The sequence below is a fragment of the Haemaphysalis longicornis genome, unplaced genomic scaffold, assembly GCF_048455015.1.
Source record: "Haemaphysalis longicornis isolate Haplotype H1 unplaced genomic scaffold, Haemaphysalis longicornis Haplotype H1 scaffold_1, whole genome shotgun sequence".
NCBI classification, from domain to species: Eukaryota; Metazoa; Arthropoda; class Arachnida; order Ixodida; family Ixodidae; genus Haemaphysalis; species Haemaphysalis longicornis.
The window spans coordinates 64,566,075-64,584,474 of record NW_027526203.1 but is presented as its reverse complement, the minus strand read 5'-3'; the positions used below and the strand labels follow the sequence as shown (position 1 = coordinate 64,584,474).

At 47.9% G+C, this 18,400-nt stretch overlaps 1 protein-coding gene across 1 annotated transcript; it reads right to left on the bottom strand.

Annotated features, from left to right (window-relative positions):
- Nucleotides 1-11,809: 11,809 nt before the first annotated feature.
- Nucleotides 11,810-15,637, bottom strand: LOC144175154 (uncharacterized). The gene is made up of 5 exons (XM_077704281.1): nucleotides 15,632-15,637; nucleotides 13,362-13,414; nucleotides 12,990-13,239; nucleotides 12,827-12,930; nucleotides 11,810-12,759 (listed from the first exon to the last, which is right to left on the bottom strand). The coding sequence occupies exons 1-5, from the start codon at nucleotides 15,635-15,637 to the stop codon at nucleotides 12,540-12,542; spliced, it is 633 nt and encodes a 210-aa protein (XP_077560407.1). The 3' UTR covers nucleotides 11,810-12,539.
- Nucleotides 15,638-18,400: the final 2,763 nt, after the last annotated feature.

Genomic DNA, 18,400 nt, shown 5'->3' with positions numbered 1-18,400 from the left:
GATGGCAACTTCGTAACACCTGAAGCCAGCGGTGCGAGACCCAACACCACGGACGTCAAGGCGGCTTCGGACTTCGCAGAATTCACGGCGGTCAAGGGTGAGTGCGGGGCTTTTCTTCACTGAGTTTTACCAGGCTTCTGAGGATAGCTGGTAGGGCGTGTGTTTTTGTCGCGTGGGTTATTCGCGCAAAACATTTTTGGAGCAGTGGGAAAGCAGTACTCTAGACCGGCCATGAATTTGAAAGCGTTGAAGAAACCGCAGTTGTTGGAGCTTGCAAAAGAGTTGCGCTTGGATGTTACGGACGCGCTGAGAAAGCCAGAGCTGATACAGGCTATACTCGCTGTTGGTGCTGACGATGAGGAGCTGTCGGAATGCATTGAGCGGATCAATGGCAGGGAGACCGCGAAACGTCAGGCCGCAGAGGCGGAGGCAGAGGCTGAGCGCCGGCGTGAGGAGCTCGAGTGGCAGAAACAAGAGCAGGAACGCAAGCTCAAGCACGAGGAAAAGATGCGATGGTATGACCTCGAGTTCGAGCGCCTTGAACAGGAAGCAAAGAGGCTCGAAAAAGAGAGACTCCAACGGGAGAACAAGCACCTAGAGCATGAAATTCAACTCGAGCAGGAAGACGTGAAGCCTGAGTTAGAATTGTTGCTCGAGAAAGACCTCGTTGTCGAGGGAAGCACCGTGCCAGCGCTGCCAGTAGCAGACGCTCGGGAGCGCGAGTCGGAAGCGACCGTTGCTGCCCCGCAGCGCGTCAAGTTTGCTGAGAGAGATAACGACGGCGCATTAGCTCAGACTGTCGGCAGAGGCGGCAGAGGGCAGTACGTGTCCACTGAGTGCGATAATGTGTCGGCGTTTGTTTCGGAGATCTCGGCGGAGTGTTCGGACGGTTCAAATTCGCGGGAGGCCTTAGGAACGGCTACCGGTCTGAACATGAACAATTCGCGAGATAGCGAGGTTTCGCTGGAGTGCGTAAGCCATGGGGCTACCGAAAGGCAACACGAGTCCGCTGAAACGGGGGTTGTTCCTTTGGACGGTAGCACAGAAACGAGCGATGTGGTGGCAAAGCCTGCAGTCGAAGCAGCGAGCGGTTTGCACAGCTCAGCTGGAAGTCATGACGATCTCGCAACTGAGCAAGCCGATTCCGTCCTGCCACCAGCTCAGGTAGCTGACCTCGAGCAACGGCCAGCCGAGCTCGTAGAGATTCAGGTGTCTGGGGCGGCTGAGCCGTCTTTTGATACAGGACCGCTTGGATCTAGTGTAGCCTTGACAGCCGCAAAACAGAACGAAAACACCCTTCGGTGTTCGCTTGCTGAGGCTGTCGCCGAAAGCGCGAGGGGCAACGAGGTAGTGACTGTTCGAAGCTACGAGGTGTCTAATGAGCACGTAGTGACCTTGTCACTCCCAGCTGATGCTCCCGATGATAGGCCAACATCGGCTGAGCTAGTTCAGATTCCGGTGTCGTCTGCGGCTGAGCCGAAATCGGGAACCGACCAGCCAAGGGGAAAGACGGAAGACGCGTTCCGACGTTCGCTTGCCGAACGCGTTCGCGAAAAGGCGAGCAAGAAGGATAGAGGGAAAATTTCCGCACGTACTTGTGGCGCGCGTTTCAGTGCGGGCACGCCAAGGGGCAAAGCCGTGAGCTCGCATCGCGCCAAGGGAACGCCGCCTCCGAAAAAGAGTGCGCGCCTCTCGTTTGAACGTTGGAAAGTCTCGTTCGCTCCTCCGCGCGCTCGACCTTTGTCGAACAAGACGACCGGTGTCTTTTAACGCGGTCGCAGCAGTCTCTTTCAGAGAACGGGCGCACCTAAAGTGCGATACAAGGGGAAAACTCGGAGCATTGATGAGAGCTCGAATCGCAGCTCTCAGCGCGAGAAGTGGCCTGTAGACGCCTGACTTTCTCAATTTCATTGTTTTTCCTGGAGCAGGTTTCGCCCTTTACGATTACAATTTTTTTTGTATGGGACATTTCCAATCACGCGAAATGTCAACTTTCAGGTTTGTTCACGTGTCTAAAGTACTGCTGGGCAAAAATATAACTAGAGTAGTTAGTTATTCGCGTACTTTTCGCAACTAAAAGCCTGGTAGATCTTCAGTGGATTTGTCTTCGCACTTGCCGGCGATGCGGTTGTGTCTTCCTGTGTTGTTCTGTTGCTTGCCTGACCAAGCCAGAGACGTTCTTGGGGAGCCACTACTCGTCCAGTGACCCGCCCGGTGAAGCTCCAGCACGGTGTCGTACAGCCAAGGCCTGGAGTCGAGCGTCTGCCGAACACTTCTCTTCGACAGCATCCCTCCGGACAACGGTTGCAGACCCTTATCCCTCGGGATCTCGGACCCCCGGCGGAGAAGCTGTTACGAATGGGCCAGCGCCGCAGTACTTCCCCGCATCACTCCTCGGCTGTGCGGCGAAGCCACTCGTGCGCCTTCGAAAACAGGCGCAATTATGTCGGCAACAAGTTGCGACAAAGCCTCGTCAGACGCTTCGCTCTCTGCGCATTCGGCGGCTGCCTGCGGCGGCTGAACTTCGGCGGCTGCCTGCACGGCTCGTCTCCACGCTCTTCAAGGACACAGAGGCAGGCCCCGGTGATCGCAACGGAGTCCTCCTCTCTCCCCTCTCTCGGACTCAACGTGCCCGAAGCTATGAACGGCTTACGAACTCTGGAAAGAGTGTTGTGCGTGTTCCAGCGTGTTGCGTTTGACCGTTATCGCTTTTGGGTATAAATAGAGCTTGCCCAAGCGTTGTAAACCTTTCCTGTTAGAGCAGCGAATCGATGTTGTCGCTCTGTTCGAGTCCTGTATTGTAACCTCGCCCGTCGGGGCATTGTTCTTTGGCTTCGGCTCACCTCTCGCTATGAAGTAAACAGTTACGTTAGCCTACGGCTTCTGGACTTCTTCACGGCTGCAACAGCGGCTGGCCGCTCGCATCATACACGCTACCACTCGTATGTCGGAGGCCACGGAGATCGGATCGGGTGCCCCCGCCCGGTCGCAACAATAGCCAACCGTAACATATCCAGAGGGGTGAGCTGGGCAAGTTGGTATGTGTCATCTTAACAACAGCACGAAAAAGACTGGGACGAACGAAGCAGACAAGTTGAGTGATGATTCACAACTAGTTTTTTGTGGAATGTGCACTAAACATAAACGTTGGCATCAACAGAAGAAAAGAGATGGAACACATTTCACTCGAACGTACTTCCTTGCCCTTTTCCCCCCGCCCCCCTCACATGACAAACACTGGTAAAGCCTTTTACTTGACACACATGATACTTCAGCTATGGACCACTGCCGAGCTGATAACAGAGTTGAGGAACATCAAGTTCAATGCTCACTTGTGTTTGGTGGCATGTACTGGTTAAGAAGGCGAACTCTGTCACAAAGTACTGGCGATGTAACACAATCGCCTCCCAGTTTTCAAATGTTACACGCTTCGATTATCTCTCGGCCTGTCTGCCTGGCACGTCTGGAAAGAAGTACACAAATGGGTTCCACCGTTGGTGTGCATCGTATACACGACTACCGAGCTCTTACAGAAGGTGCTCTATGGGTCCACAATAGTACTGCATGAAACCTGCCCTGTTTCAGTGCCTTTTGTAGCAAAATGCCTTAGCAACCCATGCTGTTTCCTTGTCAATGATTGATAAGCTTGTCATTACAGAACACTTGTGGGTACCCTGTATTTTGTTTCCTTTCAACATTACAGGTTTGCAGCATGACGGGAAGGAGTGCAGAGACGCCTATGCTGCGATTGCTGGCGTTGTGCAAACAAGGGTACAATGAACTATTGCCTGCAAGACTGCAAGAGGATGGCACTGCCTAAAGTTATTCTTTGTTAGAGTATAAATAAATTTCAAGGTCTGAACCCAATACCCATGTACCCTCAATAATAAAGTGTACCTCAATAATAAAGTGTGTCCACATCTTTTGACAGCTGTGTCTGTTTACTTTTCATGCAAACCTGCGACCACTGAATATGTAGCCATGCATGCAAGCAAAAAAGAAAAATACGCTGAAAATGACTGACTAAAAGACGCATCCCGTTCCCATCAGGTGCAATTTTCAGTGCACTATCACTTCTAAACGTGCTGACTTCTGTTAATCATTTCAGTTTGCACCATGCTATAAATGGCTGATGATACATGTGTTTAAGCGAAGTCCTGGGAACAAATAGAATTCTTTTATTAAATTTACAATTTCCTGTCGGCCTGAGTGAAAAAAAAATGCAAACCAACTGATTGGTTAGCAAAAAACCTGCGGTGTCCTTGGACGTATCCAACTGAAGAATGGTGTGCCACAAATGGGAAACTTCAAACATAATTTTTTGCTTTTGAACACTGAAAAGCATTATTGACAAATGGATTAAGTGAAAGTAACTTAAAACCTCAGCAGCAAAAATACGAACCTATTTTAGGAAAGATCGTCAACACATGGTCAGAAGTAGAGTTCATCGAAGAGTACAATTTCCCAGCATCCACTATGGCATTCCCTGTAGCCATTTCTAGTTTCAGCGTGTAAAACTACCTTGGCTTTTTTATCCGAAGACGGCAATCACAGTTTAAGTGCGAAGCACTTCTTAGTCGGGCCTACTCCCGCGTCGGCCGCCGTCCGTCCGTCCGCCCGCCTCGCCCTTAGCAACGGCGCAGAGCGGAGGGAGAGCGTCCGTAGCAACGGCGCAGTGACGTAACTACGCCACGTGACGGCGCGCGCTCTCGCCGCCCCTCGCGCCGTGACGTCACGCGCTCGCGCCTCCCTCCCCTTCCGCGCGCCGTGACGTCACGCGCTCGCGCCTCCTCTCCCCTCGCTCGGCTGCCGCTGCGCCGTTGCGCGCGTTCGCTGCCCTCTCCCCTTCGCTTGTCGCGCTCGCCCGCGCCTCCTCTCTCTCAGCCACCTGGCTCGGCGCGGCACACTCCCCTATATATGCAGCAATAAACGGCCACACCTCCATGGGTCGGCGCGCGCGTGCTCTCTCGCTACAGTCTCCTCGCTCGGCTCGGCTCTGCAGTTAGTCGCGCGCGCGTCTTCGTCGAGACTCCCCCTCATAGCATCACCCCGTGCTTCGCACTTCCTCCTACTCCCCTTCGGGGAAATGCGGGGGAATTTTTTTTCCACACAATGGAAGATCAGGGCACTTCATACTTGCATATGAAATGAGTGAGTATATATACTGTTCTCTTCATGACTGACCAGAAGAAAAGTGCAATTTGCTTGACTTCAAAGTAGGGGCTTTAGTCTGAAATATCCTGATGAGTGGAAGCTGAATTGTCACACAATTATAGTTTTACTGCAGCGTCACAGAAGAGTTTAGGTTGTCGAGAAAAATTGGAAGCTCATCACTGCTGACTGAGGGCCATCTTTCAGGGAAACTTACACAAATATTATGAGCCTCGTATCGTCTAAAGTCGCACTAGTGTTTTCCTAGTTTCGCTATGCTGCTGCATTCTTCAGAAATAACACTTCCCTGCAGAAACGTCTTGCTGTCATTGAGAATACCCCCATGATGGTGGTTATGGCCATCCTAAGAGATTGTAAGAATTTTTAAAGGAAACTCTGCGGCGTACCATTTTCTTAGGGACTTTACAAGGCAAATTATAAATTATGCCTTCTACATCAAGCAAATGCGTACTCGGAATATGTACAGATCCTGTGAGTAGCCGTACTGGGAAATGTATGCAAATAAAATATAAGGCATATTTTATGACTGCAGTTTCATAGCACATTCACCATGACTGGCTTCATAGGTCATGATCTCAATGTATATTTTACATCTGTGCAAAAGGAACTTAGTGCACTGATCAAAAATACTGTGTGAAGTAACACACTTAAAATCAATTTTAACTCAGTTAAAGTACCTCACTTAAAATCAACTCTACAGTTTACTTATATGTTCAAGGCAGTAAACCCCTGAGTTTATGTTCGGTTGATTGATCAGTTAATGGACTAACTGAAAGAAACTGAAAGTAACTCAGCAAAAAAGTGCGAACCTATTTTAGCAAAAGCATAATGCATCATGGTCAACAGTACAGTTGTCATCCAATACTGCGATATCTCTAGCACTTTACTGTGGCATGCCTCATAGCCTGTACCTGGCTTCATCGCATAAAACTCCCTTAGTTTGATCCCAAGACTGCGGTCACATTTTAATACGCGTTACCTGATAGAGCATGTCATCATACGTGAACATGTATTCATGTATTACGTACCTCAAATAAATGGTGTCTAAATAAGTAAACCTCTAAATAAAAGCAAAATATTGCAATAACTGTAGCATTGTGTAAATGTAATCTGGTAGCTTTCGTGGCACAGAGCACCTGTATCAGTTCCCTGTGAAGAGGGAAGCAATTTATGTTATTACATGTCTTATTTTTGGTAACACAGGGGGTTTGGTGCCTCTCGGTTTGCCTCCCCCCTCCACACTTTTTTTACTCACATCCATAGGTGACAGTGATCGATTTGCTGTGGTGAGAGACCCAGGTGGTTCCCTCCATAGAGCAGCAGCATTTGCACATAGCTGCCCTTGTCTGTAAATTAGCAAATTGAATCGTGGTGCTTTTAATCAAACTTACCTTACAAGGATTATAATATAGTCCTCCTTGCTATAAATTGTTTGCATAGTTTTTCGTATGTATAGCGAATCGCATTTTGCTGACATCAGTGGGATAAACAGGATGAGGTAACAATCAATTACACATCCACAAAGCTCACAGATTGTGCCTTAAACTGAATTAGCTTATAAAATAGCTAGCGAGAAGCATATATAGCACACTTTTTAAGTTGAAACTTCCTAATTAATCCACTCATGTTCAAACATAACGCCGAATGCAGGTTATGCATCTTTAAGCTAGCTCTTACCGTTTAGCATTTACACTTTATTTTTATCTGAGTAGAACATTTTGGAGCTTTCTTTTTGCTGCAGTTGTATTTGGTGTACTTGAGCCCCACGATATGTGCATCATGGGACGAACTCTCGTATCATGATTTTAAGGGATATATACGCAACCATGCATGTACGTTGGTAACTGAGGTATGTTTTGAAATGCTGATGTTTTGCCATCTGGCCCTTTTATCACGTTTTAATAGCGGTCGGTAGTACGGCTCATCTTTCGCCCCAAAAAAAGAAGAATTATGCAGAACTGGGGCTTATTTTGCTGAGGCAATCGAATAAAATACAAAGCAAACACGTGCGCGCTCCGTGCTTGTTAACGAAAAGTCGGAAATGCTGATGAAAAGTGTCGTGTCAGCTCATAGGAACCTCAAAACTTGGAAAGCGATGTGCAGAGCACACTTGACGCTCCTTTGGGGTGGGATGTATGCAGAAACGGAAATGTTATTATTCATTTTTTTGCGTTAGGCTTAAAACACGTGTGTTTACTCAGCGCCCCCAGTACCAGAGGCGATAGTTTATTTTTTCACCTAATAGCTAGGAATGAAGGCGGTATTCTGTACACTGGTTATACCTATCGAAATTACGATGCACGGCGACCAATGAAAGTCATCAGCTTCAAAATGAGTCAAGAAAGTTTAAACTGAACAAAGCAAACTCGATCATCCTGTCCAGACGCTTTTTGAATTTGTAAAAAGCTTGCATTGCACACCGCTAAGACGAGGGAGGACGGGGGGAGGTTAGGTTGGTGAGTTACAGTGTCATTATTAATACATTATAAGCGTCGCGAGCCATGAGCGAGCGATAGCTTCCGATCCATGCATTCGTGCACGAAGCGAAGCCGACTTTCTGGAAATCGGTGGGAGCGGTGGTTGTTGTATGCTACCAACTGTCCCTGTTCTCGGTTCATTCATGTCCAAACTATTTAGGAGTCACCGGCTCTCCTTTCATCTAAAAATGGCTCCGTCTGGGAGTCCAGGCACCAGGTCAAACAAGCATCTGAACGATGTGGGTCCAATTGGAACGAGTTTTGTTTTAAATGGTCCCAGCAGATAGATTTTGCTGGGGGATAACACCTGGCCACTTAATTTTACAAATATTAGCTTTAGGAATTGTCATGCTCAGACAAAGCAGCCTAACTTTTTTACCAGCATTGTTAGCATATTTACATTTTCCCATTTTCATTAGAAGTAATTCCAAACACTGATATTACATTTAAAGTTCCAGGCAGTTTGAGTTCAAACAGAAGGCACCGTTGCAGCACTTACACAATAGGCAATTAAACAGCATTTGCGCACCTTGATTGTACTGTTAAACTTGCTCCACTTTCGTCAGAGTTTTTTTTTTATTGTGAATGATGCGGTTCCACAGCTGCAACCACTTGTGAAGGACCATGTCTTGGGCCATAACAATTGTATGATGAACTAGGTAGTAAAGATAAGAAATTGTAATATACAAATGATAAAAAAAGGCAGGAAGTTAAGAAACATCTTTAGTTGGTCTGAGGTATATACTACTACTCGGGGATCATAATTGAAGAGCAGGATCATGATGCTACTCTCATTTAATGAACAGTGGTGTTTAACAATGATTTATCGTGTGATGAGTGGGGTTCCCTTCTCAGCATCAAATAGGAAGAATCTGAGCCAGTTGTTACATGTTGTATCTACGACAGTCAGCTTGAAGACTCAGACAAAAGGAGAAAAAACAGCCGTGCACGGTGTTTCATGGTGCATATCATCCCTTCATTTCCTTGCCTTGTGTTTGTTATTCGAGGCTGACCATTGAAGAGTTGAACTGCTCCTCATGATGGACTTTGCATTTTACCCAACTCCTTGCTAGTATGATCAAGGAAGGAATTGAGGAGCAGGATCTTGCTTTTTGTGGTAGACAATGGTGCTTCGTCTTGTTCCTCACTTATGTGAAGAGTGGAATTCTCTTGATATTGCTCATCGGTAGTGTGAAGAACAGAATGAGCAGAGAGATCATGATCCTTCTCTTATGAGGCACAGACATCATTCGGTGTGGAGTGCAATACTCATGTAAAGAATGGGATGATCCCCCTTCTGATTTGGTACCAAGAGATACATGCGGATGCAGAGGCATAAATGTAACCTTTTGATAAGTACGATACCCAGAAATGCTTCAGCATCACAAGAGAAAAGAAAAAAACAGGCTAAAGTTGTGCATGCTGCATTGAGACTAGGCATTTCAGCCTCTTCGACTGTTTCAGCTGTCGATAGCTGTGTGAGAAGGCGTTGTTTTTTTAACCGGCAAACGATTGCACGGGGGAAGTTCCAGAATCAGCTGTATTGACTTGAAAGGATGTGAAAAACAGATGGGAAGATTCCTGTCTACGTGGCCAAAACTGGATTTCCTTTCACTTCTGTACTTGTTCATCCCTATACGGTGAAAGGGAGCCAAGCAAGAAATCCATTCGTTGATGGCTAAAGGGGTGCGTGACCCTTCTCGTAGACAGCAGTCATAGACAAAGTCTCCTCACTGTTCAAGATTCAGAAAGAAAAGAAATGCACATAGAATGCATGTTCAATAACTTGAGGAAGAAAGCATCACATACTTGTGACCTGAACAAAAATTAGAAGTCAATGTGCCTTCTCGTAATTCCTGTTCCCTCACTTTCACTCCTATAAAATAAAGTTTTGATTTGATAATTGAACTCAAGAAGCTCTAGTCAAAGAGCGTATATAGGTGTTTTACAGCGCATATGTTGTATGTTTTATTGTCTGAGCACACCTAGAAGCAAACATCCAGCTTCAGTACTGCTTTCACGCTTGAAGGCACAGTTGACTCCCAATAATACGAAGTCCACAGGGACCACAATCCAATTGAACAAAATGCACCTGAACAGCATTGTCACTAGTCCGCAACTCGTTCTCTTTTTCATTTCGTTCAGAATCTTGACTTTTGTTGTGAAGTCGAGCTTATATGTCATGGGTTGTCGTGATAGTGCAGACTTATCGCTAAAATCAAAGCCTCAAATGTTCACCTAACTGCTCACACAGTGCTGTGAGAAACAAAGAAGGTTGAGGGCCTCACAAGAGATGTGAACATTGGCACGAGTCTGAACTAGCCTGCTGCTTTATCAACAGTGCACTACCTTAGTTGTGATGGCACTGACATCAGTAGAGAACAATTAGGGCGCTGTTTCGACACTTTAAAATGGTTTTTTATCGAGAAATAACAGTCACCTTGATGTTTCTATTCAATATAACTTCCAATTAACTAATATAATGGGTTCTAGCTTCAAATTATCAAGCAATTTCTTCCCTTGAATTGCATGTAAAATTGCCGGAACCAGCACATTACTTCCAATTAAGTGACTTCAAGTTATTGAGAGCCTACTGTACTGTCAGTGACAAGATATGTCAGCCTGGGCGTTCTGTATCACCCAAAACTCCTTTTACTTGTTCAATAATTACAGCAGAACTGGAGCATTGTGTTTCAGTATGCATCAACATTATCTTTGTTAAAAGTACCATCCAACAGCAGGCAGTGCTCAACCGTGAATGTTCAAGAAAGCCAATTTGCGATACCGCAAAAATTTCCATTGATTTGATTGATTGAAGGGTTTAATGCGCCGACGCAACACAGGCGATGAGGCATGCCGTAGTGAAGGGCTCCGGATTAATTTTGACCACCTGGGGATTTTGAACGTGCGCCGAAATCTCGTGCACACGGGCATTTTTGCTTTTTGCCTCCATCAGAAAAGCGGCCGCGGCGGCCGGTAATCGAACCCATGACCTCGTGCTCAGCTGCGCAACGCTTTAGCCACTGCGGCGGGTAAATTTCTATTGATGCTTAGCATTCACTTCTTATCGCATTTGGACAGTGGAGCCAGTGAATGTGCCAGGTTGGCCTTTTCGGAGTGTGCAAGATAACATTAATCTGCCCTTGTTGGGGCACGGTGGCTGGCAATGTGCCAGCAGGAATGAAAACACAACACATGAAGGAGGGTGTCTACTACTCAGTGTTAAAAACTAATGACAACAAAAAAGAGGTGTGAGGTTATAGGGGCAGATGCAAGCATTTTGGCTAGAAATGCTCCTCTGCAGTTATTAGCATACTCAGTCATGCATCGTTTTATCTGATGGCAGGTCATTTAATGGCAAGCTTCCCAAAAAGACTCGTTATAACACGAAGCTTGCAAATTATATGTCAAACAGTGCTATGAAACATTGCCAATTCTGCATTCATCACAGATGGCTAAATTAACTCCAAGGATTTGTATTTAAGTCGTCAATGCAACAACCACATGCTATGAGCTTGTGTGGCATGCGCTTTACACGATTAGGTACGTGTTGCGACTGAAGTACCGCTAGGTTGTGCACCAAGATAATGTTTTAGGTTCGACATGTTCAATGAAAACCGCTTATTAAACAAGAAAAGAATTTAATTAAAAAGGGGGGGGGGGGCTTGCCAGCTACGTTTTTGTGCTCTGTTCGGGACACCACAGGGACTAGGTGAAGTTGCAAGCCACCAACAAGTGATTGCATTATTGCAGTGGGGCATCTGGTTTCATTTGATAGCTCTGCCATAATGCTAGCATGAAGTTCACACGATAACAGCATGCCTGCCGCCATCCTTCTGTGCCAGAATAAAGTGCAGCTGGTATTATTTTTCCTTGACATGTTTATCCCATATAGAGCTGGCCGGGGGCCATGGGATAGAAACGGAAGCGCAATAGCTCGTTTGTTGACAAGATTAAATTAGGCAAAAAAAAAGCATTGCAGCAGCTCATAAGTTCTTGCGAGAGTGAACTGCCTCTTTTGACGGTCATAATTATATGTGGAACATATAAACGCCCAGTGGGGCTCATCATACCACGAAGGAAAGACCACAGATAAGCACTTAACAGATTTATTGTTCTCAAGTACACCAAACAAGCAAACACAAAAATTCCTTCCGACTCTTATTATGCTAATTCTCGCGATACGCAATTATTTTTACTCGACGGACAAAAACAAAGCAGATTTTTGTTCTGTGAACGCGTCAAAACGAGGTGCCACTTTACGTAAATCACCGGCTTTTAGCTGCCTGCTACCTAGCTTGAAATTGTTGCAGATTTTCTTCAGGTACAAATTTTGCCACGCTGGACGACGACACAGCAGAATTTTCGGTGGTCACGCCAAACAAAAGTGCCACTTGGCCTAAATCGCCAGTTTTCAGCCTGCTTTCCAGAATTTTGTTGCGCGTAATACCAGTTGCTGGGGTGATAGCCGTACTCCAGGTGGCACCTTGAAAGAGAAGGAAAGCAATTAAACAGAAACAATATTGTGTACACGCAGGACAGTTTCCAGCAGCGCGGGCTGCTGTGTGGCTTAACTTGGTTTTCGGACTTTTGCGGTCCTTTGCTGGGGCTGCTCAGGGAACGCCACGTGCTATACCTTGAAAATAATTATCACCGCCACCAGCTCCACGCAAAAAAAAAAAAAAAAACTTCGTTCACAATGCCATGGTCAGTTTGCAGCAGCATAGCGTGCCTCACCATGGTTTTTAGATTTTTGCGGTCCCCTGAGGCCGCCGATGGAACGCCACGTGCTACACCTGGAAAAGAACAAAAGATCACCGCCACCAGGTCCACGCACAACGTCCATTTTTAAGCAGATCGTTGCTGCGCAGGCTTTACTTTACCTCCGTCCTAGGTTTTTGGATTGTTGCGGTCCCCTGCGGCCGCCGATGGAACGCCACGTGCTGCACCTTGAAAAGAACAAAAGATAACGGCCACCAGCTTCACGCGCAACGTCCATTTTTTAGCAGATCGCTGCTGCGCAGGCTTTACTTTACCTCCGTCCCTGCGGCTCAGGCTCAGCGCGCGAAAACCATCACGGCGTTCCATGGGGTGGCACGTTTTGCTGCAGCTGAAAAAAAAAAAAAGGCAAAACACATGAAAGCAAAACCCTTTCGACGAGAATACGTACTGCTTACCTTGAGACTGTTGTGCGTTTTCGGCAGAACCATAATTTCGTTCCGATGGGCTTTCGCGCCAAAAAAGGGGCACTGGCGAGCAGCACGTCGTGCACCTGCTGCAGCTGGAAAAAAAAATAAGAAAGGGGGCAAAACCCTTTTGCCGGGAATATGTACTGCTTACCTTGAGATTGTTGTGCGTTTCCTGCAGAACCACGATTTCGTTCCGACGGGCGATGACAAAGCAATTTTCGCGCCAAAAAAGTGGGCACCGGCGAGCAGCACGTCGTGCACCCGCCCGCCGCAAGCACCGGAGCCGAATGAATGAACCGGCAGGCTCGGCCGGTCGGCCGCGGCCGCAGCGCGGTGGCGCCGCCGTACGGCCAGGGACCTTTCTGGGGACCTTTTTTGGTTCCCTAGGCACCCTGGGTCGCCTAGGGAGATGGATCGCCTTCTTGAGCGTTGATTTCTGTTAACCAATCAGCGTTTCCAGCCGTTCCTCCCCTTATACGCTACCCTTACGGCGGCTACGCTGGATTCCTGGGATGTCGCTCACGCTTCTCGCTGCTGCTGTCCCTGGGCGGGGCGTGGTGCCGCCCGCGTCGGCGGCTGCGGCGCAGCCGTAGTGGGGGCTTCTCTGCGCGGCATGGATAACCGGAGTGTCGCAATCACGGCGGCGCGTGGAAAAGGGTCGCGCAACTCTTAGCTCCCTGCGGGAGCTATATACAGGAACTCTAGTTCGGCCACCGCTCCCGTACCCCGTTTACTTCTGCGCGGACCTATACAGTGCTCACGGATTGAAACGCGACACTGCGAGGGCGGGGCCGCCGGTACATGCAGCGCCGCCCGTGGACGCGCATGGAAGCTACGTGTTGTATTGTGGTATACCGCGAGGATGAGAGCGTGTTGACCGTAGGCTTACTACTTCCGGTTGCCAATGAGCGTGACTGTGGTTCCCCACAGCGACAGCGGGGCGCTGCGAGCCTGGAGCGTTGGAACGCGTTTGTGCGCCAACGGTAGTAGCCTAGCTGTGCGCGCAGCCGATTCCGCGACATCGCGTGCGCGCGCTCTTGTTACGCGTGCCCTTCCAATGCGGCACAGTAATGTTCATGTAATGCACAGTCACTCCCATCTGAATAAAAGAAACTTCTGTGCGAAGGAACAGCACACTTTACATTAGGATGTAAACTAAAAAAAAGGAAAGACGCCATTGCAGGCACGTTCGCGTGTGGTGCAGTGCACTAGTATACTTCGTCGGCTCTCCTCTTTTTTTAGTTTATATCATGGAGTAAAGTTGGCTGTTCCTTCGTGCAGACGTTCGTTTTATCAGATAAGCGTGACTGTGCCTTACATGCACATTATCTGTGTCGCATCGGAAGGGCACGCGTAAGAAGAGCGCCCGAGCAGACGATGTCGCGAAATAGGCTTCGCGGACCGCCGGGCGTCTACCACCGGCGCAGAAACGCGCTCCAGGCTCGCAGCGCACCGCTGTCACCGCGGCGAACCACAGCCCCGCTTATTGGCAACCGGAAGCAGCAAGCCTACGGTTAAAACGCTCTCACCCTCGTGGTATACCACAATACAACACCTAGCCTCCACGGGCGTCCACGGGCGGCTCTGCGTGTACCGCAGGCCACGCGCTCGCAGTTTCGCGTTTCAATCCGTGAGCACTGTACAGCCGTGAGCTGAAGTAAACGGACCACGGGAGCGGTGGCCAAAACTAATCGCTGCGCCGTCTGGTTGCGCGGTGCCTGCTGTCGAGACCGCGCACGGCGCACGCGCGGCCTAGCAGTACAGCACACATGGCGCTATCGCTCGCTTCTTCGCGACTGCTTCTTGCTTCGATAAATCAGCGCCAGGGGAATCACACCGCCCAGTTAGAGGAACACTGCCGGGCACCGCCCTATCATTGAAAACTACGCGACTCACCTGATATGCGGCAATGATGCTACGCTGCCACACATTGCTGTGGCTGCGTTGGGCTCGCAGCCTTTTTTATTCTTCGGTATCACAAGGTCGCAGTGGGAAAGCATTGCAGTAAATATATCCGAAAAATAAATGGCCAAGCAACGTGGGTGCTTTCTCTTAGCTCAAGATGGTGTACGGGCTATTTTGCTTGTTTTGATATATTTGCGCCTGATGCAGGGAAAACTTGTCCCCTACTGAAACATGCTTCCGATCACATTACAGTGAATCCCATCCTATTAACCTGCCGCAACCCCTTAACCCTCGTCACCAAATCCCGCAATTGTTCACATCACCCCTCGTTATAGCACTTAGAGTTTAGCCAAGGACACCCAGCGAGTCGAGCATAGCAGCTTTTTTGTGACCAATGTGTCGGTGCGTGTGCGTGCTTGGGGCAGTTCGTATGCTTTTCATAAATTCAACTGCTCAAGAACAAATACCACACGGGTTATTGGTTAGGTGAAACCCACTATATCTTGCTTTTGGAGCCTTTATTAACTGCTTCGAAGTTATTAAAACAGGCGAAAATAGCGACCCACTAATTCATTGATAACGTGAATGCATCCAGCGAAACTGACGTTTCCACGTTCCTTTGTTTCGCAGTTTAATTAACTGAAGTTATTAAGATGTAGGATATATACAGAAACGGCTTACGATTTTTTCCTATTTTTACGAAGGTATTAACCAAAGTAGCTCATGAAAGTAAACGGAATCATTTCTAGTCGGCCATTAACCTATTTTTGTGTGATCGATGAAACTTGGAATTATCCTAGCGGACAGAAATGTGGATGCTGTAAGGCGATTTTCACAGTTGTTTCGGCGAACCTGGTGAGGCCGCTCGAAAGGGTTCGGAAGCAGTACCTCCATCTTATCGTTATCAAACTGCGACTGCTAACTATCTATGTTGCCCAATGAGGTAAATCTCCCCGCGATTGAGTAGCCGTTGAAGCAGTCAACCATAGTATCATTTGATTTGTAATGGTGTTTGAATAATGCACTTTAAGAGCTAGAACTTTGCACTGGAACGATGTATTGACAGCCGCAGACATTTCTAAACGTTCGTAAGTCCAGCGTGAACTAACTAGAAGGAGAACGTGACACTCCTCACAGTACGTCTTTGAGGCCAATTGTAGTGCATTTTTTTCTTAGATATCCGCATTCCCTCGCGAGTTATCCGGCCCCTTTAAATGTGGCTTGGATGCAATGTGTGTTATTTCTGACAGACGATGGCGACACGAAATACCCCAGATTTTTTATGCCAGTGGTACTCGGCCGGTAGCGTTCCGAAAATTCCTTCTGGGCTTGCAAAAGTGGTGGAGGACCCCACGATGAAATATGGTGATACGTGTCCTATTGTCGCACAATTAACCCTTGCAGCCGAAGTCGCTCAAACACATATCTCTATGCCCGCCCTTTCAGTGTGGCTTTTCTGCATAATTGAAACGTTGTGCAAAAAGCCAGCTTTAAAAATTGGGCTGTGCGGAGGCGTTATTTTAACATGTCATGCGGCAAATCCACTTTTTTTTAGTTCGCGGTGGGGTTTAAAAAAAAAAAGGAATTTGGGAGTATCGCGGAGGGACTCACGGAGTCCGAAGTGTCTTCACGTTTCTCTTTTTGCCTGCGGACCCCCATCTAAGAACGGCGGCCCTGCGCAATGCTTTGTAATATAATACGTGTAAATAAACTTGGCTGTTTTGAAGTATACCGTCGTTTCATTGCCGCATGCCGTCGACCATAAGCTGGTAATCTTTTTATCTTCAATCATTCACTGAACGACCCGACCCCCCTTTGGATCAAATCCTTCAATTTCAACTTGTGTCGCAGAAGTGTGCAAGAACTGTCAATAATGTTTTCAAGTTCAAATAAATCTAATCGAAAAACGTAGTTTTCATGCGTTTCGATAGTCGCTGGGCATTCAAGGCGTGGTTGAATGGTATCTCATACCGCAATGCAGTTTTTGAACATTAAATGTATGTGTCGGTGCCTTGAACTTGAAAAAATTGCAAGGTTGGATTTTTCGGGGCAATTGCGAAATGGCACATATACCGCATACGGCAAACGAAGTTTCATAAAGCAATGCAGTACATACCTAAACACAGCAGTATTTGTCAAAACCTTAGCATTATTTTGTTCGACTGCGCAATAAATTTTTTCCACTTAATTCCTGCTTCAATATATTGCGCGAGGGGGGGGGGGGGGCAAAAAAAAAAAGCTTCAAGCACAAGATAATCACGAGCGCCCCAACTCTGCTAGCGGACACGCGTTGCCGCCGATTTCGCCAGCGCGCCGTTTCCACAGGCGTGTTGACCAGCAGACAGCAAAAGGGCAGCGCGGTTCCCCTGGCGTCAATTTATCGGAGCGTGATACAATAGCGAAGAAGCGAGCGACAGCGGAATGTGCGCTGTACTGCTAGGCCGCGCATGCGCTGTGCGCGGTCTCGACAGCAGGCGCCGCGCAACCAGACGGCGCAGCGATTAGTTTTGGCCGCCGCTCCCGTGGTCCTTTTGCTTCAGCTCACGGCTGTACATGCACTTTTTAAAGCAAAGCTTTTTACCTCTACCCCCCAAGGGTTCTTTCGCGACCGTTGGTGTCACCAGAAAACTCCCGCGAACAAATAAAAGAATTTACTGGCACCGACAGGAATCGAACCTGGAATTAAAAGAGTAACAAAGCCAGAGCCCGGTGTCTTACCGATTTAGCTACGAGCCCACGAGGAGACTGTCAAGACAAGTGGTGCACTCAACAAGCACATATACAGGTGTAACCCCTGCATTCTCTCTGAAAGCCACGCGATAGCGATGAAATGAAGCTCACACCAACCCATGGCATCTCACTTCTAGTACGCCAATGTGCTAAAGCCTGTGGCTTATAAAATCTAAGGTTTGACGAAAACTCGTCTGGTCGGGTGAAAGATGCACAGTTGAAGAATGAAACTACATCATCAATCTTGTTATTAACGCGATTATCTCCGCATAGGCCTCAAATCTTTAGCTGGCGGTATGCTGGGTGCCAGGCACTGTGGGATTACCGGTAATGAGACGTAACATCCCACTCCCAATTCGGATCTTACCCAACTCTCCCAATGGTCTCCAGAAGATTTCACATGTGCACGCATTGGTGCCTTTGACCCGCACCTGCAACGTCCCCTTCCACTAGGCCTACCACGGTCTGACGCAACTCTTCTTTGCCGTCTCTGGCTGGGGGTGGCATTCACAAATGCTTATTCGTACTTAATAGGAATGGCAGCAAGGGCGGAGTGCGAAACGTGCGCCACATCGGAGACGATACGCCACGTTTTATGCGAGTGCCCACGCTACTCGCCTGCAAGGAAGAAGCTGTCATCAGCACTGAGAAACTTAGACTCTCGGCGGCCATTTTCGGAGGAGAAGATTCTGTGCCACTGGTTTTCTCAGTCATCCGCTCAGAAGGCGACAAAGAACTATGACATTTTCTAGGGGCGACGAACTTGAACACTAGGCTATAGACTGAGAGCTTTCAGTGTCAATCACTGCCAGTGCCTCAGTGCTGGGCATACGTGTCTGGTCCAACTTTTCCTCTTTTCTTCCTTTCTCTTTTTTGCCCACTTCCCCTTTCCCACGTGCAGGATAGCAAACTAGGAGCCAGGTTAAC

Excerpts from the sequence above, each read along its gene's own strand:
- LOC144175154 (XM_077704281.1), bottom strand. Across the intron at positions 13,240-13,361 it reads GGACAGCAGCAGCGAGAAGC|GCGACCCAGGGTGCCTAGGG; the intron begins GTGAGCGACATC and ends CCATCTCCCTAG. Across the intron at positions 12,931-12,989 it reads AAACGCACAACAATCTCAAG|CTGCAGCAGGTGCACGACGT; the intron begins GTAAGCAGTACA and ends TTTTTTTTCCAG.